Here is a 27,039-nt window from a genome sequence, read left to right as displayed (position 1 = left end):
ATTTCCTTAGTCTTCTGAGAAAGTTGATAAAGCACCCGGGCGTGATGAGATACATCCAAGAATATCAAGGGTTGTAAGAGTGGAAATTGTGGAGGCCAGCATTCTTTGGAGAAGAGATTGTTGAGAGGAGATTTGATAGAGGTACTCAAAATAAATACCTCTATCAAAGAGAAGTTTGGACAGAGTAGATGGAGAGAAACTAGGTGGAAGGATCAAGGACCAGAGGATACTGATTTAAAGCAATTGGCAAAAGAAGCAATGACAACATGAAAATGTTTTTTCTGCAGTGACCTGGAACGTACTACCCAAAAGTGGAGGCAGATTCAATCATGGCTTTTGAAAGAGAATTGGATAATTATCTGAAAATATATAATTTGCAGGGTTACAGGGGACTAAGTGAGTTGTTTTTGCAGAGAACTGGTGCAGGCGCAATGGACTGAATGGCTTCCTCCTTTGCTGTAGCCATTCTCTGAACAACCATTCTCTGAACAACATTTTGCACAAAACTATTAATCTTGTCCTGAATTGTCATTCTTACTCAAAGAGATCCTGTGTTGAAAATGAAAAAAACTTCACTGGTCCAGTGAAACAACCGTTGGGATGGGCAGAACTTATTTTGTGCAGTATCTGACCAGAGAATGTTCCCTGACACCAAATCTGAGAATTGAACTGTTCCTTTCAGCACTGAATGCCTTTCTATCTTTTTATGCCAATAGCTCCAGAAATAGGAAATAGTATTACTTGACATTACCTCACTATACTGTGTGTGATCACTTTTATCAACAGCTGCCTGTCTTAACTTTTTATAGTGATTTTATGCTTTCTACCATTTTATAATTTCTACCAATTCATTGATTAGAATTGCTTGTAAAGCACTGATTTTAATATTCTGATTTTAAATATGGTCCCTAGGATTTTTATTAAATTGAATAATGCAACTGTAATACTGTAGTCAGTCTTCCGTCACCAATCACTCTTTATTCAGTGTGTTTGAAGTGCAGGCCAGCTCCTCTTTCGACTGACAGCCTGAGTGGTGCCAGCTGGTTTTAAACCCTTCGCTGCACCTTCCCTATTAAGCGCGCCTAATAGAGGAGTTCATATTCTACGAGGCCCACTTGGAGAGTTATTGATGATTCCCCCTCCGTGGCCATCATAACATCCCTCCCCCCTCAAGTCCGTTTTTTCCCCCCCGCACATAGATTGGAGGCAGGACCAGACCAGGTGTGTGAAGCAGATTGGAGACCTTCGCTTCCAAAGAGAGCGGCATGGAGCCATCGACTTTGTTCTTCTTGAGGTCTCACTTTATTGGGGGGCACTGGTCTCTTCCACTTCCATCTCAGACTCTGTGTACACATCACCTGGAGGGGCAGGCTTGGGGTTGACTTCTAGTCGGTGGTTTGACACCGGCAGTGGTCGTCCCCATGGCTGCTAATGAGGCTTGCACTGGCATGGACTCCCTACAAAGATGGTCCAGGTGTTTCCTGACAATTTTGCCCTGCACTTGGATCTTATACGACATGGGCGGCACGGTAGCACAGTGGTTAGCACTGCTGCTTCACAGCTCCAGGGTCCCGGGTTCGATTCCCGGCTCGGGTCACTGTCTGTGTGGAGTTTGCACATTCTCCTCGTGTCTGCGTGGGTTTCCTCCGGGTGCTCCGGTTTCCTCCCACAGTCCAAAGATGTGCGGGTTAGGTTAATTGGCCAGGTTACAAAAATTGCCCCTTAGTCCTGGGATGCGTAGGTTAGAGGGATTAGCGGGTAAATATGTGGGGGTAGGGCCTGGGTGGGATTGTGGTCGGTGCAGACTCGATGGGCCGAATGGCCTCCTTCTGCACTGTAGGGTTTCTATGATTTCTATGGTTTCTATTTCTATGACATGGGCCCCGTTTTCTCTGTTATGAGCCCGGGGTCCCAACAGAGGCTGTCCCCGAAGTTTTCCACCTGGACTGGGTCACCGGTTTTGAATGTAGTTTCTGCCCCGACAGAGTCATAGTTCTTCTGATTCTCTTGTTGGTACTTCGCCCTCCCCTCCAGGCTTGGGAACAGTAAGCTTAATCTTGTCTGAAGCCTCCATCTCATTAACAATTCTGCTCTGATGATTCCTGTTGTTGTGAGGGGGTGGGGGGGGGGGGGGTAGTCCTGTAGTCGAATAAAAATCATGCCAGTTTGGTCGCTATGGACGCTGCAGATTGCTTCTTCATGCCGAGCTTAAAAGTCTGCACGCTTATTCAGCCAACCCACTTGATGATGGGTGATAGGGTGCTGTCCTAATGCGTTTGATTCCATTGGAAAGCATGACGTTACAAAACTCGGTGTCAGTAAAGACTGCCATTGTCAGAGACCAGGACTTTATAGGCATCTCATGTGTGCAGAAGCATTGTAGTTTCTTAATGGTAGCACGGCAAGTGGTGGAACCTATACGATGTATCTCTAACCATTTGGAGCGCGAGTCGACAATAATTAAGAACATGGAACCTAAAAAAGGCCTGGTGACGTCTACATGTACTCGCGTTCAGGGCCTACCAGGCCACTCGTTCGCGTCGAGGCCAGGCCACCATATGTAGCTTCTGGCTATCATTTGCATCTTCAAAATCCCAGGGTGCCTATGGTGTAATTCCAAAAGTATTGGATGTCGCCCTGAGTGAGGGATAATTACACGCGAACCCCAGAGGGTGGTACCATACTCAACACTGAGCTCATATTTCTTCATCCAGTAATGTTTCATTTCATCTAAAGGCTGTCCTCTGATTCCCCCATGTAATGTGTTTTTGAACTTACACAGGACTGGTCCTTTTGCGTCCACGCCTTGATTTGCCATGCAGACACTGGCAAGGGGTGCCTAAACCATTGAGGGCCATCATGACCTTTTCCATAGCTGGTAGTGAAGCTGGGTGTTGTAGGCAACAGCAGATGACTCAGTGCAATGGCATTAGTTACCTAGATCCTTGGGCAGTGCTCTAGGAGGTATTGATAAGCCGCCAGAAACAAGGCCCAATGCCGTATCTGGGCGGATGCAATGAGGGATGTTGACTTGTCTTCCTTAAAAAGTCCCACCAATGGTTACTATGAAGACAACTGCCAACCTCTCTTTCTCGGCCTGAGAATACTCCGCTCAGAGTCCGAGAGGGTCCCAGTTGTCTATGAAATAGGCTTCTCTGTTCCATTTCTCCAGCGATGTGCCAGTACTGCCTCCAACCCCGTAAGGGGAGGCATCGCATATCAAAATAAGGTCCTTTTTGGGGTGATGAGCCAATAATTTGGAGGACAAAAGTTGCTGCTGCTGAGCACTGTTGAAAGACTCCAGCTGTGGTACCTCCCAAGACCACCTTTGATGTTTACGTAATAGGTCATGCAAGGGGGCCAGCAAAGCAGCTAAATTAGGAATAAACTTCCCATAATAATTCACAATCCCCAGGAAGGATTTCAATTCCTTGGGGTTCCTTGGAGTTGGTGCCTCCTTAATGGCCCACACGTTGTCCGCCACCAGATAAGGCCCTTGCCATCCATCCGATAGCTCAAATTGGTCATGGCACTTGCTTGGAAGGCATTTTCTGCCTTTTCAAGCATACCCCAATCTCTGAAAATTGCTAAAAGATCTCTTCCAGGTTTGCTAGATGTTCGCGTTCTGAAGTTCCTGTGAGAAAGACATTGTCCAGGTACGCTGCTACCTGAGGTAACCATTAAATGTTCTCCATGACCTGTTGAAAAATGGTGCCTGCAATGAGACAAAAGTGTACACATATAGGCCCTTGTGTGTATTAATTGTCATGTACTTCAGGAAGGCTCATCCAATTCAAGTTGGAGATACGCATGGCTCATGTCCAACTTAGAAAATATTTAGCCCCCAGTTAACCTGGTCTTCAATCAGGGCATGTCAAGTTTAGAAACCCACTTGACAGTAAGCTTATGGTCTCCACAAAGTTAAACTGACTTATCTGGCTTAAGGCAGGAACAACAGGTGCGGCCGTGTACTTATTATGCCAGCTTTTCTAGGTGTTCCAGTTCCAACTACTTTTTCCAATAGGGAGTATGGAACTGGCCTCGCTCTAAGATACTTAGGCATAGCTCAGGGTTGACGTACCTTCTTGGGAGACTTCAGGGTATTTTTGATGACTTTGTATAGTACCCCCCGCACCCAGCCTGAAGATTTCCAGCCAGTTCAGTCTGATGTGTTGGAGCCAATCTCTCCCCATGTGGCTAAGTCCTAGTTGCCTATAATAGCTTCTCTGTTCCATCTGTTCAGTGCTATGCCAATACTGCTCCAACTGCGTAAGGGGAGGCATTGCATATCAAGATAAGGTCCTTTTTGGGCCAAAATCAGCCAATAAATTGGAGGACAAAAGTAGCTGTTTAGCACTGTTGAAAGACCCCAGCTGTGGCACTTCCCAAGACCATTACAATGATGAGTTGAAGTAGAGCTGACTGCTGCCTGCAAGTCACTATGGTTGCCGTGGTGCCCTTTATTTGTAGTGGTGTGTAGGTGCCTGGCATTTGTGCATTCTAAGTTCAGGAGCTGAATATCAGCCCAAAGACAATCATAAGTCTGCTCCCTGATAATGGAGACCGTAGCTCCCTTTCCACTTTTAATGGGTGGCCATTTACTAACAACTTCACCATTATGTGGGCAACCTTTGTTATGGAGATGCGATTTAATTGCATTGTCCCTCTTCCTGGTTGTGGGCCTACCTGTAAGGTATGGTACTGGCCTTGGCTTTTTTCACAATAGCACACATTTTGATTCCCTATATCTTTGTAATTTTTTCATTATACTAAAGATCAAGACCCCACAGCATCATTTCCTGCTTCTTGTCCTCCTCATTGTTGGCCCAAAAAATGTAATGCATGCATTCTGCTATTGGGTCCAGTTTTCTATGCTTGCATCGTAGGCTTCACATTTATCAAAAAGAGACATTTTTCTTCCTGGATGATTTCTTGTCTTGACAGTAAGGATGGTCCAGAAGGATGGAAAAAAAAGGTTTACTTCTCCTTGCCAATGTAATAATTTTACCAAGGCCAGTCGTCCATTGCCAATCACCCTTTATTTGCAGTATGTTCAAAGTGCTGTTCAGTGACTACAAAGTACAGATCAGCCCCAATTACTTCTGGCCTAAGTGGAGCCAGATCGTTTTTAACCCCGTTATTGGGTGAGTCTTCACTCGCCAAATAGGGGAGCTCGTATTCTATGAGGCCAATGGAGAGATTTGTTGACGATCCCTTGTGGCCATCTTAACAGCAACCATGGCAGTTTTCTTTGAATGGACAGTTCGCTTATGTGATAGTTGCCTTTATTTGGTACAAGTACATGAAATTAACTGAATCCATATGTTATGTTACATACCTGTGACAATGGAATTCAACGATCCTGTCATTTTCATTGCACAGCAATATTGGGGAAACACTCCAGTTTAATTTTGTGCATTTTATTTATTGATCAATAATGTGGAAGAAAGTTGAGTTATGATTCTGTAAATGCATTGGTAACTGTGAAGATTGGGATGCACCCTTTCTATGTTCGACGACTTCACATGAAACTTTGATGACATGAGACATATTGTGACTTGAAATGTTTGAGTTTCTGCAGTGTACAGATGCGGTGGTCATGGGACATACACAATTATACTACCATAAACAATTAAAATCCTTTTGAGTAGATCCGAGAGTTGAAAATGCTATCTATCCTTTTTAGATTTCTCACCTGGTATTGTAGTCTTAGGAAAAGAGACTCTCTAAGGATACTGAGATTATTGAACTATGCAGGAAGGGTATTTGATGAGCAGATCTTTCTTAACAAAATCTGTTCTTGAAGAATTTTGATGAAAGTTGAGTGCCATGAACAATGCAAAACACCCTTTCTTCCAGTATTACTGTTGGTTGCATTGAGGGAAAATGTTGTGATCCATCAGATACAGAAAAAAATGGTCCATGAACTCACTTGTGCCCTTATCTGTGAGAACTTTTAACAGATGTTTGATCTATTGATGAGGATGTGCAATCAGGGTGGAACTCTCTGACTGATTATTTTGAATGTATTAGAATAGTTTTCAATATATATTTTAATTAAAATTGGATCTCTGATGGTAATTTTCTTTCTTCTATTGGCATCATTCATTTACATGTCATTTTTAACAATTAAACAATGTACCCAAAATGAATTTCCATATGAACAATGAGGTGAATTGAAATTCCACGGATCTGCAAAAGGGAAAATTACTATCCTGCCTATTCTAATAGCTAATGGGGTAGAATATGCTTGAGTTCGACTTAAATAAAAATTCAGTGGTCAGCTGGGACTGGGATTCTGCCCTTATGTAATGATGTTACACATCTTCCAGGAGGTTTGTTTAACTGCCTCACATTGACTAATGCTCTCATTTTGAAGGTAATTTAATCGTTTCCATGTGAGAAAATATATCATCTGCAAAGTAAACATTAATAGTAGCTGCAGTCAGGAGCCTCACATTTGAGAGTCAGGTCCATCTGTGAAATATTTGTGGAAGTTGGTCACATGGCGGACATGGGACCACCAGTTTCAGGTGCAAAGTCATGGCAGATGCTGCTGGGGAATGTTCAATTCTTTACATTTCTAAAGGATTCCTAAAGTTTCAACTCTTATAAAGTTTGTTTATTAGTCACAAGTAAGGCTTACATTAACACTGCAATGAAGTTACTGTGAAATTCCCCTAGTCGCCACAGCCCGGCACCTGTTCGGGTCAATGTACCTAACCAGAATGTGGGACGAAACCGGCCGGAGGAAACCCACGCAGACACGGAAAGAACATGTAAACTCCACACAGACAGTGACCCCAAGCCGGGAATCGAACCCAGGTCCCTGGCGCTGGGAAGCAGACTAATCACTGTGCTACCGTGCTGCCCCATCTGTAAACAAAAAAGTGACGTAGGGCATTCCTCACTGCAATCTGTCAGACATGGACCCCCTCAGTCCCACATAGAACTGCATGGAAAGAATCCAGTGCAAGAAAATAATGTGCACCCTAAGACTAAACTAGGATTGTTTTTCAAAATTTGTTCCCCTTTGTCCACTGCCAGCAGCTATTCAGTGTCCTGACCTTTAGTCCTGCTGTGACTTCTCTACACCAAGGGCCTGTGGAATATCCCCATCACATTTCTCTCTATGTACCCGTACTACAATGGGGTAATTCCAAATCCGTGCCTACACAAAATAAATGCAGCTGCCACTGACATAGTGGACAAACAGCAATACATAACTATCAGTGCTATCATTGTGGAATTAGTTGTCTCCAATGAAATCTAAAGTCAACAAAATATCACAGTGTTCTGTATTATGTACACCATGATCTGTACTTTTTTATGTATTGTGTGAATTTAATATGTGAAGAACTTTACAATAAAAAAATCCATTGTTCTGGATTTATTACAGCATTACACCATTTGTTGTGCTGAAGGAAAGAATTCTAACTATAATTATGAAAATAACTTGTTACTCATGGCTGAGTGCCACAGATAATTGAAGAAGTCATTTGTGAAAAATGTGAATTGATCTTTGTTTTTGTATTCTTGCATTCTCATGTTTTTAGACATGACTACAAAGATGCAGACTTTGTCTTACTATGTCAAAGCCTTAAAGTAGGAGAGAATGTGAACGAGAGGGCTTGGAAAATTTGGGAGTCAGTATCAGAGATTTTCAATGATGGCACTGTATTGGTAAGTATTTCAATTTGATTGACATTTTGGACTCTAGCTTTACAGATTTATGGAAATCTGCATCTGTTTAATTGGTTGCAATTTGTGATCTGTGTCTGTGTTAGTTTTGGTAATGGTGAAAACTAGTCTTTTACTGAAGATGATGTTATATTTCTGATTAACTTGTTTATTTTTGAAATCTGCGGCCTCTTCTCACCTTATCTCCAGCCCTGCATTCCCTTCTATCCTCGAATTCTCCTGTGCACCCCCTGTTAAGATAATCCTTAACCTTTTTAATAACAGATTCCAAAAGCTAGAGACAGTAATATGCCCAACAATTAATTACATTTTGGTATTTTAAAGCTACATTTAAAGCAGTACATTCATGCATACTTCTAGAAACTTGTGTGCAATCCAGACTTATTTTCCATACCTCATTTAAAGGTAATAAAAGCCCCAACTGAAGTTTGTTTTATAATTCACTTTATACTATATTTATATAATTTTTGCTCAGGGCATCTTTGGGTGTTTTATTAACCTTGCATTATAAAACATACCATGTTAGAGGCCTTATTCCCTCGATTACATTGTGGTTAGTGTCTTGCTGCATTATCCTTCAGTGACCTTTTGATCATTCCAAACTATAGCCAACTTACTCATGTGGTTTAATTTATGAAAGCTACATAAAATGTTCTGTCTTTGACTTATATTAAACAATGTAAAGATATATCTATATTTTTACATCCCTGGAATGTCTTATGATTGTCTTTTGAGGGAAGACTAATGAAACTGGGCATGTATTCTCTAGACTTTTGAAGACAGGTGATCTCATTGAAGTTTACAGAATTCTTGTAGGGTGTGACAGGCTTGTGAATCTAGAACCAGGGGACAGAGTCTCGGAGTAAGGGATAGACCATTTAAGTCTAAGATAAAGAGATAATTCTTCACTCAGAGAGTGGTGAAGTTTTAGAATCTTCTACTCCCATGGACTGTGGAAACTCAGTCATTGATCATGTTCAAGACAGAAATAGATAGCTTTCTGGATATCAGTGACATCAAGGGCTCTATGAAAGATAGGACAAATGACATAGGAGGTAGATGATCAACCATGATCTCTTTGTATGGCAGAGCAGACTCAATGGGCCAAATGTCCTTCTGCTCCTCTTCCTATGCTTTTATCTCCCTATCCCTATCCCTGTTGTACCATAATGGCAGTTGACTTGGCTGCATTATCCAACATTCACGCCAATGCTTCAAAATGTTTAATTGACTATAAAGTACTTTTTGACTTTCTGAAGTCACACAAGTTACCATGTGAATGCAAATTCTTTAAATCCATCAAACTCACTTATTCTTCCCACCTTTTAAACCTGCATAATTAATCAATCTTTTGATTTTTATCTTTTGTGCAATTCCTTACCACATTTTCTATGTTAAGGCACATAAATACAAGTTGATCTGTAACAGATATGAATAGATATTTATCTAGCCAGTCGATCCCATATTTTATGCCTTTCAGGTATTTGGCATAAAGAACCATAATCAACATTTGCATGTATCCCACACACAACCCTCACTCTGGTAATATATTTTCAATGCTGCTTTTGAAGCTTATAGTTATTCTACAATGATTAATGATTCCATATCGGGACAAAAGTGGTTTGGTATGTTCTGTTCATAGAATCATATGGTGCAGAAGGAGGCCATTCAGCCCATCGAGTCTGCACCAATACAATCCTACCCAGGCCCTATCCCCATGTATTCCCATGCATTTACCCTAACTAGTTTCCCTAACACTAAGGGGCAATTTTTCATGGCCAATCAACTTAACCCGCACAACTTTGGATTTAGATAGTTCAGTGATTTATGAAAATGACACTACAACCACTCAAATGCAAATGTGACATAGTGAGGTGTGTTGGGTGCATGCTGAAGATTGTTATCTACTCGCAGTTAGTCAGATGATGTACTGATTTACAAAGGCAGTGCCCAATGTATTGTTATGGTGAGGTGAAAATGAGTCCCTTTTTAAGCTTGTTTGGAATAGATCATTTTTACATGTGGTGGACCCAACTTTGCATCCTCTTTATTTTACCAATTGCTGCTTTGTTGCCACATCACAGTGTTAAGTACATCATCGTCTCTAGAAATAACTTCTTTTGCTGGGCTGTTTTGAGATATGAGAGAGATAGTAAACACAAGTTGTGTGAAAATCTGAACCAAATAATCTCGAGCACAACAATAAAAAAAAGACAGAATGATTCAGATTTTTTTTAAATCCAAGAGTGATTGCTAAAAGAAAAGTCATGTACTGTTACAGTTCTTCAACAAGTTTCCAACTTGACCACGATGAATAAGAAAGGACCACAGACGGGATTTTACGACCTCGCTCAGACGAGGCTCGTAAAATCCCGCCCCATGTGTCTTTTTTTTGTCTGTGCACATTGGAGCAGAGCTTCAGCTCCTTAACAGCAATCCATCAGCATGCTCTTCTCTTCCCTCCCAATTACATAACCCAGGCAGACAGACAAAATAATGGTGTTTTGTAAAACACTCTAGGGAATCAACTCGGTTGCTGAACTGTTAATCACTGTTTTCTGATAGATGTATCTGTGCAATTGTTTTGATAACAGCCTAAAATGTTTAGCTGAATTGATTTTTGGTCGTAACTATTAATTTTCTTTTGTGTATTTATGGAAAGTCTTAAGCTCTGACTGAGTTTCTCAGCATGATTTATTGATGTGCCTGATGTAGGATCTGGTGTAGCAGCATGGGAAACATATTATACTATCTCTGGTATTGTATAGAGTTGTGTGCAAACCCATTGTAAACAATAATCTTAATCATGAAGAATCTTTTAAATTGAATCTTTTATGACCCTGAACCTTCGCTCTCCGGTGCTACTTTTACAGCCCCGAATTCTCACGCAATTTCACTGCCGTTATAGCCATGAACTCTAACTCACTGTCACCACTTTTATAACCTGAACTCTAGCTCAATCTCACCACTTTTATATTTATAACTCTCACTCCCTTTCACCACTTCTATAAACTTGAACTCTCGCTCACCCTCGCTGCTTTTATAGCCCTGAAATCTCTGTCAATCCCACCGCTTTCATAACCTCGAACTCTTGCTCACTCTCACCACTTTTATACCCCAGAACTCCCACTCTCTTACTGCTTTTATAGCTCAGAACTTTCACACCCTTTCACAACTTTTACGGCTAAGAACTCTCTCCCTTGCCACTTTTATTGTCCCAAACTCCCACTCTCACTGCTTTTATAGCCCCAGACTTTCTCTCGCACTGCATTTATAGTCCCAAACTCTCACTCTCTCTCACTGCTTTTATAGCACCGAGCTCTCACATGCACCGCTTTTATAGTCCCAAACACTCACTCTCCCTCATTGCTTTTATGGTCCTGAGCTCTCACTCATTCTCGCCACTTTTATTGTCCTGCTTTTATAGCCACTTTAATAGCCCTGAACTTATCCTCATGTTCATCACTTTTATAGTCATGAACTCTTGGTCACTCTTACCGCCACCCAACAGCCCATGGGAAGTGGAGGAACGGATATGTCAGGAGATTCTGGATATGTGCAGAAAAAATAGGGTTGTTGTAGTGGGAGACTTCAATTTGCCTGGTATAGATCGGAAAGTGCTGGGGGTCTGGACGGGGATGAATTTGTAAAATGCGGACTGGAAGGTTCTTTGGAACAGTATGTAGATAGCTCAACTAGAGAGGGGGCTATACTGGATCTAGTTCTGGGAAATGAGCCCGGTCAGGTCGTCAAAGTTTCGGTAGGGGAACATGTGGCAAATAGTGACCACAACTCTGTTAACTTTAGGATAGTAATGGACAAGGACGAGTGTTGTCCTAAGGGTAGGGTGCTAAATTGGGGGAAGGCGAACTATAGCCGGATTAGGCAGGAATTGGTGGCTGTTGATTGGGAGAGGCTGTTCGGGGGTAAGTCCGCGTCTGGCGTGTGGGAGTCTTTTAAGGAACAGTTGATAAGGCTGCAGGACACGCATGTGCCTGTAAAAAGGAAGGATAGGAAAGGTAGGATTCGAGAGCCATGGATAACCAGGGAAATTGAGGATCTGATCACAAAGAAAAGAGAGGCGTACGTTAGGTCCAGGCAACTGAAAACAGATGCAGCTCTGGAGGAATACAGAGAGAGTAGGAAAGAACTCAAACAGGGAGTTAGAAGGGCAAAAAGAGGTCACGAAATGTTCTTGGCAGACAGGATTAAGGAGAATCCTAAGGCATTTTATTCATATGTTAGGAACAAAAGAGTTGTCAGGGAAAAAGTCGGACCTCTCAGGGACAAAGGAGGGGAATTATGCTTAGAACCCAAGGGAATAGGGGAGATCCTAAATGAATACTTTGCATCGGTATTCACAAAGGAGAGGGACTTGTTGACTGGGAGTGTCTCAGAGGGAGGTGTTGACCCGTTAGAGAGAATCTCCATTACAAGGGAGGAAGTGTTAGGTTTTTTAGGTAACATTAAAACTGACAAATCCCCAGGGCCTGATGGCATCTATCCTAGACTGCTCAGGGAGACAAGAGATGTAATTGCTGGGCCTCTGACGGAAATCTTTGTCTCTTCATTGGACACAGGTGAGATACCTGAGGATTGGAGGATAGCGAATGTGGTACCGTTATTTAAGAAGGGTAGCAGGGATAACCCGGGTAATTATCGGTCGGTGAGCTTGACGTCCGTGGTAAGGAAGTTGTTGGAGAGGATTCTTAGAGACAGGATATATGCACATTTAGAACGGAACAATCTCATTTGTGACAGACAGCATGGTTTTGTAAGAGGGAGGTCATGCCGTACAAATTTGGTGGAGTTTTTTGAGGAAGTGCCAAAAACGGTTGACCAAGGAAGGGCCGTGGATGTTGTCTATATGGATTTCAGTAAGGCATTTGACAAAGTCCCTCATGGCAGGTTGGTTAAGAAGGTTTAAGGCTCATGGGATACAAGGAGAGGTGGCTAGATGGGTAGAGAACTGGCTTGGCCACAGGAGACAGAGGGTAGCAGTCGAAGGGTCTTTTTCCGGCTGGAGGTTTGTGACCAGTGGTGTTCCGCAGAGCTCTGTACTGGGACCTCTGCTATTTGTGATATATAAATGATTTGGAAGAAGGTGTAACTGGTGTTATCAGCAAGTTTGCGGATGACACGAAGATGGCTGGACTTGCGGATAGCGATGAACATTGTCGGACAATACAGCAGGATATAGATAGGCTGGAAAATTGGGCGGAGAAATGTCCAACGCCGACATCTCCACATCATGACTACCATCGACACCGCAAACTGCCGGCTCCAAGTGGAGAGGATCTCCAAGAAGATCGCGCATATCGACACAGACATCAAGTTTCTACAAACATGCAAGAAAGCAGATCTTTAAGACCTGGTTGGTTGTAGGGATTCGCATTCTAATCAGTATTCTGTAACTTGATTTTGTGTCTCTGTGCACTGTTTGAGAGCACATTTCCATTCCATCTGACGAAGGAGCAGCGCTCCGAAAGCTTATGGTATTTGCTACCAAATAAACCTGTTGGACTTTAACCTGGTGTTGTTAAAACTCTTACTGTGTTCATCCCAGTCCAACGCCGGCATGTCCACATCAGATGGAATTTAATCCAGATAAATGCGAAGTGATGCATTTTGGAAGAACTAATGTAGGGGGGAGTTATACAATAAATGGCAGAGCCATCAAGAGTATAGAAACACAGAGGGACCTAGCAAGTCCACGAATTCTTGAAGGTGGCAGCACAGGTGGAGAAGGTGGTGAAGAAGGCATATGGCATGCTTGCCTTTATAGGACAGGGTATAGAGTATAAAAGCTGGAGTCTGATGTTGCAGTTGTATAGAACGCTGGTTAGGCCACATTTGGAGTACTGCGTCCAGTTCTGGTCGCCGCACTACCAGAAGGATGTGGAGGCTTTAGAGAGAGTGCAGAGAAGGTTTACCAGGATGTTGCCTGGTATGGAGGGTCTTAGCTATGAGGAGAGATTGGGTAAACTGGGCTTGTTCTCCCTGGAAAGACGGAGAATGAGGGGAGACCTAATAGAGGTGTACAAAATTATGAAGGGTATAGATAGGGTGAACAGTGGGAAGCTTTTTCCCAGGTCGGAGGTGACGATCACGAGGGGTCACGAGCTCAAGGTGAGAGGGGCGAGGTATAACTCAGACATCAGAGGGACGTTTTTTTACACAGAGAGTGGTGGGGGCCTGGAATGCGCTGCCAAGTAGGGTGGTGGAGGCAGACACACTGGCATCGTTTAAGACTTACCTGGATAGTCACATGAGCAGTCTGGGAATGGAGGGATACAAACGAATGGTCTAGTTGGACCAATGAGTGGCACAGGCTTGGAGGGCCGAAGGGCCTGTTTCCTGTGCTGTACTGTTCTTTGTTCTTTTATAGTTCAGAGCTCTCTCACCGCTTTTATAGCCCTGACCCCACTCTTGCTGCTTTTATGGTCCCGAACACACTCACTCGCCGCTTTCATAGTCCTGAACCCTCGCTCTCTCCTCGCCGCCTTCATAGCCCCGAACACACGCTCTCACTCTTGCAGCTTTTATAGCCCTGAACACGCTCTCACTCGTGGCACTTTTACAGCCCCCAGTTCTCACCGATTTAGCTTTTGCAGCCCGCGGCCCTGGCCGCCTTTGAAGCCCGCACTCACCCACTCACTCTTGCTTGGTGCTTTTATCATCCCAAACACTTGCGAGGTACACCAGCAAGGGTCTACAGTATGTCAGGTGCCTGAGAGGACAAAGCATGAAGCAAAATCAACGTAAGATGACGTGCTTTGTTAATGCGCAGGAGATGAGTTACCTGCTGGCTGAGCTTGTAGTAGTGAAATTGAAGAAGTGGCATACCAGGGCCGAATCCATAATTCTGCTCGCATGCAAAAGTAATTTTTTGATTTGATTTATTATTGTCACAAATACAGCGATGTAGTGAATAGTATTGTTTTGCGCGCTATGCATACAAATCAAACCATACATAGCTCGCAAAGGGTTGCCAAGCTCTGGCATCAAGATAGTGCCAGAGCTTGGTGACTCTTTGGTCAACCCACAGTGAGATCAGTAATACACACCCCCTTCTCTACCCACTTTCTGTTGTGGGGACTTGCTGCAAGTATTTTAGGAGCTTGTGTGGAGGTCATGTTTTGTGAATTAAAGGAACATGACCAATAGGGGAAAGAAATAAAATTTTAAATTGAACTAAAAAAAATAAAGACAGCAAAGTAATGCTGTGAGCCGATGTCACCAAAGAAATTGACAAAATTCCTCTTTCTGATAAGGCTATTTATTTCCCCAAGTTCCCTAACATCCATGCTTTTCTCAACAGTAAATATGATTCAATATGATTACGGCTGATCTCATCTTAGTGTCAATTCCACTTTCCTGCCCGGTCTCCATTACCCTTCAACCCATTACGAATTAAAAATCTGTTTATTTCCTCCTTAAATTTATTCAATGTTCCTGGAGTCATGAATTAAAAATCTGTTTATTTCCTCCTTTGAGCAGGCTCGAGGGGCTGAATTGCCTATTGCCTCCTCCTTGAACTGTAACCATTCTGTAACTAAATTTGCAGTAGACATGAAGAAATTATCAATTTCAATAAATAACAATCTTTTAGCTTTTTTTGAAGATAGTTACGCAAATACTTAATATATCTATGTTTTTGGTTCACTTTCTCTTAGATCAAAAGAACTTCCAAATATCTTTTGCTGCTGAAGTTGCTTTCAAGAAGCTTGGGTTGCTTTTTTGTACACAATTCCCTTCATAACTCGCCACTCTATATGAAGCCCAAGTCGATCCTCATTTTAAATTTGTACCCCTATTTGGGAAGGCTTTTCCAACCAAGTTACTGTTTTCCTGAACACGATACAGGAGCGGGGAATTACCTAATTAAATAAACTTTTTCCGCTCTAGTTAACCACTCTCTCTGCCTTGGCGCGTCTCTGTGACTACCTTTATTGTTTTTATATTGTCTACTGTACAGTGGTTAACATTCTTCTGAATTACCCTCTTGTTTCTTGTTAATTGTTGATGCAATGTCAATGCTCTCTTCCAACTACCTGTTTCCACACTGTTGAAAGTGTTGTAGAAGTGTCTTATTCTTTTGCAAGACTGTGCAACTATATCTGTGGAATTCACTACCCCAGAATGCAGTGGATGCTGGGATATTGAATAAATTTGAGGAGGAGATAGACATTACCATTTTTAGTTTTTCCTTCATCCTGCTAGCTTCAGCCATTTAAAACCCAAATTTGGCATCAACTAACCATTACTTTGTTTTTTTTAACTCTTCTCAATATCCACATCTTCCTGCAGAGTGCCTTGGCAGTTTGATTGTTCAGTAATAAAAGGGAAAATGAAGCAAACAGAACCGTGATTTAAAGAAACCCCTCATCAGCAATTTTGATGCAAGATTTGCTCATAATCTATTTCAAAAGCAAAATATTGCAGATATTGGGAATCAAAAATATTCATGATGCCCTCTGACCTTTCTCTCACTGATTCTGTGTAATCTGGGCTCCGAAAAGGACTTAGCATTATCCCCTTAACCCTCCACCTCAATGAATTTCAAGCTTAGCAACATGTTCAACTTTCTGTCGCTTTTGCCTCCATGCTCATTTCTGTGGCCAAGAGCCCTCCACCTCCTCCACTCCACAGTGGAACTATATCATATTCTCCATCCACCTGGAGCTCTATGGCTTCTTGCCCTCTCTTTATCTTTGCACTGAGAGCTGCTGGAGTGGCATTGGCATTGTCAGTTTCTCTGTTCACATCATTCATTCTAACCTGTCTTTCTCTGAACTTGCAGCACTCCATACTCTTGGATCCAACCTAACATTGTTATCACACCTGCTTGCGGACGGTGCTGTCGATGTCAGCCGAGTTGACCTCTACCCAACAAAGGATAAACACCAACTCTCCAACGCTTCCTCCTGTCTTTCCCTAGACCATGACCCATAATCAAGCCATTGTCTCTAGGTCTGTCACTGACCTCATCTCATCTGGAATCTTCCCTCCATGGCTTCCAGGTTCAGAGGCTCCTAATCCCAAACTGCCTACTTCTCTACCTTCTTTCCAAGATCTACAAACAGGACAGCCAGGTAGACATTTTTTTAGCGTGTTCCTGTCCAATTGAACTGATTTCTTATCTACATTTTTTTTCTCTTCCCCTGTCCAGGTTTCAGATACCTGTATCTGTGACTCTTCTGATGCCTTCTATCACTTTAACAGTTTGCAATTTCCAGGCTCTTCTCTTCACCCTGATATCCATTCCCATTATGCTTCTTTCCCCTGCCAGGATGGCCTTCGGATTCTCCCTTCTTCCTTGAACAGAGGTCCAACCAGTTTCCATCCATTGCTACCGTCCTCCTCCAGCTGGCTGATTTTTTTTTTCTCACATTGAACAAGCTCTCCTTTAACTCACCTCACTTTCTCCAAATAGAAGAGGAAAACCATCATAGGTCCTAGTTATGTCTTCGTTTTGTGGAATATGTGGTACTTCCTTGTTCCAGTCCAATTCAGGTCCCTCTGTCAACTCTTTTTCTGCGCATTGATGACTGTATCTGTGATGTTCCAGCTCTTGCTTTGAACTGGGAAAAGTTTATTAACTTTGTTTCCAATTTCCACCTTCATTGACCTTCAAATGGTCCATCTCTTTCCTTCCTCAACTTTTCCATCTCCATTTCTGGGGACAGGCTATCAATATCTATTTATTTTTAAGCACACTCATTACTTCAGCTGCCTTAACTATGCTATCTCTTCTCAGGTCACTAATTCTATCCTCCATTTCTCCGTCATAATGTGATGGTAAGCTTCCACACTAGTGCTTCTGATATGTCCTCGTTTTTCATCAACCCACCCCTCCACACCACCCCTGCATCCTCCACCAACTGTCGGTGATTAACTGTGCCTTTGACAGTGTCCGACCCATTTTCTGCAAATCTGCTCCCTCCACTTTCCCACCTTTTCAGAGCCATATTATCTTCCACCTCGCCACTTTCCGTATTCAGTGGATCATCCTCTGTCATTTCCAGCACCGTCTGTGTGAACATAAGAACTAGGAGCATGAGTAAGCCATTTGGTCCCTCGAACCTGCACCGCTATTCAATAAGATCATGTCTGATCTTTTCGTGGACTCGGCTCCACTTATCCGTCACCATAATCCTTAATTCCTTTACTGTTCAAAAATATATTTATCTTTGCCTTAAAAACATTCAACGAGGTAGCCTCAACTGCTTCACTGGGCAGGGAATTTCACAGATTCACAACCCTTTGGATGAAGAAGTTCCTTCTCAATTCAGTCCTAAATCTGCTCCCCCTTATTCGAGGCTATGCCCTCTAGTTCTGGTTTCACCCGTCAGTGGAAACAACCTCCCTGCTTCTATCTTATCTATTCTCTTCATAATTTTATATGTTTCTATAAAATCCCCCTTCTTCTAAATTCCAATGAGTATACTCCCAGACTACTCAGTCTCTCTTCATAAGCCAACCCCCTCAATCCCAGAATCAACCTAGTGAACCTCCTCTGCATCTTCTCCAGTGCCAGTATATCCTTTCTCAAGTAAGGAGACCAAAACTGTACACAGTACACCAGATGTGGCCTCACCAGCACCTTATACAGCTAACATAACCTCCCTGTTTTTAAACTCCGTCTCTCTGGAAATGAAGGACAAAATTCCATTTGCCTTCTTAATTACCTGCTGCATCTGCAAGCCAACTTCTTGTGATTTATGCACCGAGGTCCCTCTGCACAGCAGCATGCTGCAATTTTTACCAGTTTGCTGTTATTCCTGCCAAAATGGATTATGTCACATTTACCAATGTTGTGCTCCATCTGCCAGACCCTTGCCCACTCACTTGAACTATCTATATCCCTTTGCAGACATTCAGTGTCCTCTGCACACTTTGCTCTACCACTCATCTTAGTGTCATCTGCGAACTTTGGCACACTACACTTGGCTCCCAACTCCAAATCATCTATGTAAATTGTAAACAATTATGGTCCAAACACTGATCCCTGAGGCATATCACTAGTCACTGATCGCCAACTAGAAAAACACCCATTTCTCCCCACTCTTTGCTTTCTGTTAGTTAACCAATCCTCTATCCATGCTAATACATTACCCATAACACTGCACATTTATCTTGTGCAGCAGCCTTTGGTGCGGCACCTTGTCAAATGCCTTCTGGAAATCCAGATATACCACATCCACAGGTTCCCCATTGTCCACCACGCACATAATGTCCTCAAAGAATAAACATGACCTGCCTTTCACGAACGCATGCTGTGTCTTCCCAATTGAACAATTTCTAGCCAGATGTCTCGCTATTTCTTCCTTGATAATAGATTCAAGCATTTTCCCCCACTACAGAAGTTAAGCTAACCGGCCTATAGTTACCCACCTTTTGTCTGCTTCCTCTTTTAAACATCACATTTGCTGTTTTCCAATCTGCTGGAATTGCCCCAGTGTCCAACGAATTTTGGTAAATTACCACTAGTGCATTTGCTAATTCCCCCACCATCTCTTTTAGTACCCTGGGATGCATTCCATCAGGGCCAGGAGATTTGTCTACCTTTAGCCTCATTAGCTTACTGAACACTGCTTCTTTAGTGATAATGATTGTTTCTAGGTCCTCACCTTGTCATCAATTTTTGGTATGTTATTTATGTCTTCCATTGTGAAGACCAACACAAAATACCTGTTCAATGCCTCGGCCATTTCCTCTTTTCTGGTATTAAATTCCCCTTCTCATCCTCTGGAGGACCAATGTTTACCGTTGGCACTCATTTTCTTTCTATATATTTGTAGAAATGTTTGCTATCTGTTTTTATATTTTGAGCTTGTTCACTCTCATAGTCTATCTTAGTTTTCTTTAGTGATGCCACTACCAAACATGCAATCTACTCCTCATTCAACCTTGTGAAGGGACAATGCCCACCAGGACACCCTGGTCTTCTCTTCAGTCATCCTCAACATTGCGTCCCATTCTCATGGTGCCTTCCCATGTAGGTGCAGGTGATGTAACTGCTGTCCTTTTACATCCTGATAGCCATCCAAGGTCCCATACAGTGATCCTGGATGAAAAAGCAATTTACATGTGATTCCTTCAATTTAGTACACCAGTATTTATTGCTCACATTATGGTCTGCACTACACTAGGGAGACCAAAAGTACATCTACAGGATATAGATAGGCTGGAAATTTGGGCAAAGAAATGGCAGATGGAGTTCAATCCTGATAAATGCGAAGTGATGCATTTTGGTGGGAATAATGTAGGGAGGAGCTACACGATAAATGGAAGAACCATAAAGGGTGTAGAGACGCAGAGGGACCTGGGTGTGCAAGTCCACAGATCTTTGAAGGTGACGTCACAGGTTGAGAAGGTGGTGAAGAAGGCATATGGCATGCTTGCCTTTATAGGACGGGGCATAGAGTATAAAAGTTGGGGTCTGATGTTGCATATGTATAGAACGTTGGTTCGGCCGCATTTGGAATACTGCGTCCAGTTCTGGTCGCCACACTACCAGAAGGACGTGGAGGCTTTGGAGAGAGTACAGAGGAGGTTTACCAGGATGTTGCCTGGTATGGAGGGGCTTGGTTATGAGGAGAGATTGGGGAAACTGGGGTTGTTCTCCTTGGAAAGACGGAGGATGAGGGGAGACTTAATAGAGGTGTATAAAATTATGAAAGGCATAGATAGGGTGAACGGTGGGAAGCTTTTCCCCGGGTCGGTGGTGACGTTCATGAGGGGTCATAGGTTCAAGGTGAAGGGGGGGAGGTTTAACACCGATATCAGAAGGACATATTTTACACAGAGGGTCGTGGGGGCCTGGAATGTGTTGCCGGGCAAGGTGGTGGAGGCGGACACACTGGGAACGTTTAAGACTTATCTAGACAGCTATATGAACGGAGTGGGAATGGAGGGATACAAAAGAGTGGTCTAGTTTGGACCAGGGAGCGGCGCGGGCTAATTGTTCTTTGTTTCTCGTTTCAAGGCTTCATTCTATGATCATCTTGCTGGTGCCAGTACAGAGCGAGACTGCGGATAGTTGGGAACCTGTCTCGGGGGCAGGGAATTCAGATGGTGTTCGTAAAGCAGAAGTGGAAATGAATAGGGTTGGGAAGCATTTTCTGATCAGGGCCAGTGTGATCTCCTGGACTCGTTTCGATCGCCTCAGGGGGTCGGAGAGGAATTTCCCAGATTTTTTTCCCCCATATTGGCCCTGGGGTTTTCACTCTGGGTTTTCGCCTCTCCCTGGAGATCACATGGTCTGGAATGGGGGGGTGGGGGAGAGTTAATAGGTTGTGATGAACAAAGCATCGTAGCTGTGAGGGACAGCTCGGTGGATAGGATATTAGGATGTAAATAGGCTGGAAAATTGGGCGGGGATCCTGGATTCAGGATTCAATCCTGGACCGGGGAGCGGCGCGGGCTTGGGGGGCCGAAGGGCCTGTTCCTGTGCTGTATTGTTCTTTGTTCTTTGTTGTACATTGGATGACTGCTTTGTGGAACACCTCCAAAGGGTGGCATGGTGGCACAATGATTAGCACTGCTGCCACACAGTGCCAAGGACCCGGGTTCAATTCTGCATGGAGTCTGCACGTTCTCCCCGTGTTTGTGTGGATTTCCTCCGGGTGCTCCGGTTTCCTCCCACAGCCTGAAAGACATGCTGGTTAGGTGCATTGACCACGCTAAATTCTCTGTCACTGCACCCGAACAGGCGTCTGAGTGTAGCGATCAGGGGATTTTCACAGTAATCTCATTGCAGTGTTAATGTAAGCCTACTTGTGGCACTAATAAATAAACTTCAGTCGGCAAACATGATTCAGAGCTTCAGATAGCCTGCAATTTTATATTTCTAGCCTGTTCTCATGCTGTTATCTCTGTCCTCAACCTAGTGCAGTGTTCAAACGAAGCCTAACAGAAGCTCAAGGAATAACAGCTCATCTTTTGATTAGGCACTTGCAGCCTTTCAGACGCAACACTGGTCCAAGAATTTTACTGTTTTTTTGCTGTTCGCACTTTCCTGTAGACACAGGTTTTGTTTGTTGTTTCATTATCACTCCGTTTGGATCTTTGGTCATTTAATGTCCCCCATCTTTCACCCTGTCATAGATCTTCCCTTTTATTCTATTTCCAGTCTCACCTATTTCTCCTGCTTAAAATCTATTACATTTGATTTGATTTATTATTGTCACATGTATTAGCATACAGTGAAAAGTATTGTTCCTTGCGCACTATACAGACAGAGCATACCATTCATAGATAAGGAAATGAGAGAATGCAGAATATAGTGTGACAGTCCTAGCTAGAATGTAGAGAAAGATCAACTTAATGCAAGGTAGGTCCATTCAAAAGTCTGACAGCAGCAGGGAAGAAGCTGTTCTTGAGTCGGTTGATACGTGACCTCAAACTTTTGTATCTTTTTCCTGACAGAAGAAGGTGGGAGAGAGAATGTCCAGGGTGCATGGGGTCCTTAATAATGCTCTCTGCTTTGCCGAGGCAGCGGGATGTGTAGACAGAGTCAATGGACGGGAGGCTGGTTTGCGTGATGGATTCATGACCTTTTGTCGTTTCTTGCGGTCCTGGGCAGAGCAGGAGCCATACCAAGCTGTGATATAGCCAGAAAGAATGCTTTCTATGGTGCATCTGTAAAAGTTGGTGAGAATCATAGCTGACATGCCAAATTTCCTTAGTGTTCTGAGAAAGTAGAGGCATCGGTGGGCTTTCTTAACTATAGTGTTGACATGCGGGTACAGGTTGTTGGTGATCTGGACACCTAAAAACTTGAAGTTCTCGACATTTCTAACTTCCCAGTTCTGAAAGGCCATCGACTTGAAATGTTAACTCTGCTTTTCTTTTCACAGTTATTGCCTGACCTGTTGTTTCCAGCATTTTCTGTTTGTATTATGTTAAAATCAGTTTCAAACCTAGTTGGCACTTACCGTTTGCTTTCATTTATTTATTGAAGCAGTCTGTTTCCATTTTTTCCATTTATGTTCATATTCGTTTCTGTTCAGTTAATATTGTCATTAAAATCGAATGCTCTCTCCTAGGATGCCACAAGAAAGCATTGGGGTATCTGCATCTTCATTGCAGCTGTAGACTTGAATGCAGTTTCCTTCACTCTGACAGAACTGCTGAAAACGTTAGATCTGAAGTAGGTTTATGTATTGTTCTCATTTTATTATTTGCCATTAAAACTGTCATTCAACCATTGAGAGAGTTTTTCTTTCTTTGAGACTCGGGGGTTTACCAACCAGGCTAAACAAATCTTTAACACTAAGTTGAACATTTTGTTTGTAAGATTTGCTTACTTTACTGGTCAAGTGTTGATATATGACTTTGTTGCATTGAATTCATTCTGCAATGTGAGTGCAGAGCAGCAAACATTGGACACTGTTTTATAATAAGTTTAGGTGTAGTAGCTGCAGTTTAATCAGTTGAAGTTTTGAGCTTCAGAATGTAGGCTGTGAGATTGCAGTAGAAGACCTTGTAACAAATCATGACAATTGAATGAAATTAGAAATAAGAAAGACAACAGAACACAGGCCCAATAGGCAAACGAAGATGCAGCTGATTGGTAAGCTAAGTTTTCAAAATCAGAAGTGCAAAATTGGTCCAAAGGTTTTAAATCAGTGATTAAAGCAAATTAGTGTTCCATGAAGTCCCTCACATATGGCAAAAAAGAGTGCGTGTGCGTTCGCGTGTCAGTCTTGGATTCACTATATTAAAGGCTAGCTACTTCCCTAAAAGGGGAAAGCTTCAGCGTATATGGCTTTCTAGTGGTTTGCTCAAGAATCCAGATCTCAGGTTTGCCCATCATCTTGTTTGGGAAATGCAATGGCCAGGAAAGGGCTCGGAAAGAAGAGGAAAATAATGCTTCAGAAAGGAGGGAATGTAAAGGCACAGGACAAGAATAGTGGTGTGTTAATTCAGACAAGAGAATTAATCAACATGATACTAGGAAATTTGTTGATGGTAAATATAAATATTAGGGCAATATTCTTGCTTCTGCCAACAACAAGTATAACCAACTGATTTGGAATAGGAACCTTTTTAATCTGCCCTGAGAACACCTTCAATCCTGCTCATTTGCATCTGAAACTTGTCCTCTGCAGATAAAAAACACACCTTGAGAAGTGAAGTAATAGAAAAATAATGCTCTGATATCCTGATGTATATGTTTTAATTTGATCATTTTAAGTGAGTGAGCTTGACCCAGATGAGGCTTAAATAGCATTTGATGCGTACTTTATTTCAGTCATTGTTTTAATAATTTTAAGAGCAGAACTACTGATAAAAATCAAAATCAGAAAAGTGTTCACGTAATTTTCTTTCATGTGCACTGTTGTACATTTATGAATGTGTAATTGCTGGAGAATCATAAATGTGAATGATACCAAATTGTTTATTCCTGTTGACTTGGAGTTGCTTAATTTTAGTTTCTCGGTACTTTTGAAATATTTTAGTGTAAAAAGCAACTTTGAATGGAAAAGGGTGATTTAAAAATGAGTGATAACAGCAGTGTGGCAAAAACTATGTTTGACAATTTTTTTTTTCTCTCCTTCCTGAAGTGTGACTAAATTCTTGCAGTTGCTGAAGAAGATGGATGTGAACCTGGACACTGTTAGCACTAAAGTAAATTCAGTGGTGTTGAAACTGGAAAAGAAGTGCCTTGTTTTCACTGCACTCTTTGAAAAATTTAAAAGGTAACTTTTTAAAAGAATTTGTTGTTTCCGTTTAACTTCTAAGCTTACAATAATGAAGAGTGCAGGATAGCGTGCCAGGAACAACAACAGGCGTACCTAAAAATGAGGTCAACTTGGTGAAGCTATAACAGGACTATTTGTATTCCAAGCAGTGTAAACAGCATGTGATAGATAGAGCAAAGCGATCCTACAACCATTGGATTAGATCAAACCCTGTAGTCCTTCTATATCCAGTTGTGAATGGTGGTGGACAATTAAGCAACTAACCGGTATCCACATCAAAATAATTGGATGCAAAAGATGAGGCTGAAGAATGTGCAGCCATCTTCAGCCAAAAGTGCTGAGTGGATGATCCATCCCTACCTCCTCCTGAGGTTCCTAGTATCACAGTTGCCGGTTTCCAGTCAATTTGATTCACTCTGCATGATATCAAATAGCTGAAGACTGGATATTGCAAAGACTATGGCCCTGATAACAATGGTACTGAAGACTTGTGCATCCGGAATTATCCACACCCCTAGCCAAACTGTCCACAGTACAGCTACTTTCATCAGAAAAGTGATGGAATATGTCATTGACATTGATATCAAACAGCAGGTATACAGCAATAACCTGTTCACGGACGCTCACTTTCACCAGGGCCAATTAGTTCCTGACAATATTACAACCGTGGTCCAAATCTGGACTAAACAGTCAAACTTGAAGTGAGATGGGTGTGACTGCCCTTGACATCGAGGCATAATTTGACAAGGTGTCGCATCAAGGAGCTCTAGCAGGTGGACAGCACGGTGGCACAATGGTCAGGACTGCTGCCACACAGCACCAGGGATTCGGGTTCAATTCCGGCCTTGGGTGACTGTGTGGAGTATGCATGTTCTCCCCGTGTCTGCGTGGGTTTCCCCCAGGTGCTCCAGTTTCCTCCCACACTCCAAGGATGTGCGGGTTAGGCAGACTGGCCATGCTAAATTGCCCCTTAGTGTCCCAAGATATGTGGGTTAGGGGGATTGGCAGGGTAAATACTTGGGGTTGCAAGACTAGTGCCTGGGTGGAATTGTTGTCAGTGCAGACTTGATGGGCCAAATCAGCACTGTAGGGATTTATGATTTAAACTGAAGTCAAAGGGAATCTGAAAACTCTACACCCATTGGGATCATATAAGCATAGGCTGGAATTTTAATGCCTCACTGGCCCTGACTCTGGGGTGGGCGAGGCTCACAGAACGGCATTCTCCGTTGACCTCGGGCGGGATCTTACGAGCCTCGAACGGGCAAGGCGGTAAAATTCCGGCAATAAAGTCAGAAATGGAGATTTTTGCCACTGATTATTCCATAATTTATCAGTGCCTTTAGAGACTCCTCAGATATTGAGACTGCCCATGTCCATTGCATCAAGACCCGGACAGCATTGAGGCTTGTACTGATAAGTAGCAAGTAACATTTGTGTCACTGAAGTGCCAGGCAATGGCAAGCTCCAGCAAAAGAACATTGAACCATCTCTCTTTGACATTCAGTGGCATTCCGGTCACATAATCCCTCACTGGGGATTACCATTTACAAGAAATTGAACTTGACCAGCCATTTAATACTGTGGCTACAAAATCAGGTCTGAGACTGGGGATTCTGTGTCGAGTAGCTCACCTACTGACTACTCAAGCCTTGCCACAGGAGTGTGATAGAATACCTACCACCTGGCTGGATGAGTGTAGCTCCAACAGCACTCTAGGAGCTCAACACAATCTAGGACAAATAGGCTACTTGATTGATACTCCATCTACCACTTTAAACATTCACTCCCTCCTCCACCAATGTGCAATGAGGCAGTGTGTGTCATTTACAAGATGTACTGCAGGAACTCATCAAAGTTCTTTCAACAACACCGTCAAAACCCATGATCCCTACTATCTAGAAGGATGCATGGGAACACTGCCATCTGCAAGTTTCCCCCCTCATGCTACACATCATCTTGGCTTGGAACTGTATTGCTATTCCTTCACTGTTGCTGGGCCAAAATCCTGGAACTCGCTTCCTATCAGCTGTGGGTGTACCTACACCACATATAAGACTGCTCACCACCACATCCCCAGGGCAATTAGAGATGGGTAATAAATGCAGGCCTAGCCAGCAATTCCACATCCTGTAAAAGAATAAAAAGTTGATACATTTAAAAGTTGCAAAGGTGGCTTTACTATTTCCGGTTAACACATTGATTTTAACGTGAAAGTAGATTAAATTATATGGGTTAACTTTTGGTAGAGTTGGGCAACTGGTATTCATTGGGTTAGGTGTCAAATGAGGGAATCATTAAGAAAATATATTATGTGGCTAAAGAATTCAGCATAAGATATGCCTAATGAGAATTTTACATAATGAATGAATAGAACAGCTGAATGCATTATGAAGAAGTTAATCCAGTATGGCTCAGTTATTCATGAAATGTGACAAACAAGTAAAGACCAGCTTATCCATCGTGAAATTTGGTTTTAAATGTGCTGTTGTGCTCTTAGGGATTTTGTTTTATTGCTGGAGAGTCATAAGCATGAATGATACATACATTAAATATGTTAGCCTGCTCCTGTTAATTCTATGTTAGTTAATTTGAATTGCTGGATAATTCTATTTTTTTGTGCAAC

The 27,039-nt window shown here is 42.6% G+C and overlaps 1 protein-coding gene across 1 annotated transcript in view; it reads left to right on the top strand.

Annotated features, from left to right (window-relative positions):
• The window catches only part of rb1 (retinoblastoma 1), a 248,621-nt gene that overhangs the window by 1,214 nt on the left and 220,368 nt on the right, over window positions 1-27,039 (top strand). Inside the window, exons 2-4 of the mRNA XM_078232189.1 lie at window positions 7,557-7,683; window positions 22,755-22,858; window positions 24,276-24,410. Coding sequence (XP_078088315.1) covers window positions 7,557-7,683; window positions 22,755-22,858; window positions 24,276-24,410 — 366 coding nt within the window. The remainder of the gene's footprint in view (window positions 1-7,556; window positions 7,684-22,754; window positions 22,859-24,275; window positions 24,411-27,039) is intronic.

The sequence above is a fragment of the Mustelus asterias genome, chromosome 17, assembly GCF_964213995.1.
Source record: "Mustelus asterias chromosome 17, sMusAst1.hap1.1, whole genome shotgun sequence".
NCBI classification, from domain to species: domain Eukaryota; kingdom Metazoa; phylum Chordata; class Chondrichthyes; order Carcharhiniformes; family Triakidae; genus Mustelus; species Mustelus asterias.
This window is presented reverse-complemented; position numbering and strand designations above follow the sequence as displayed.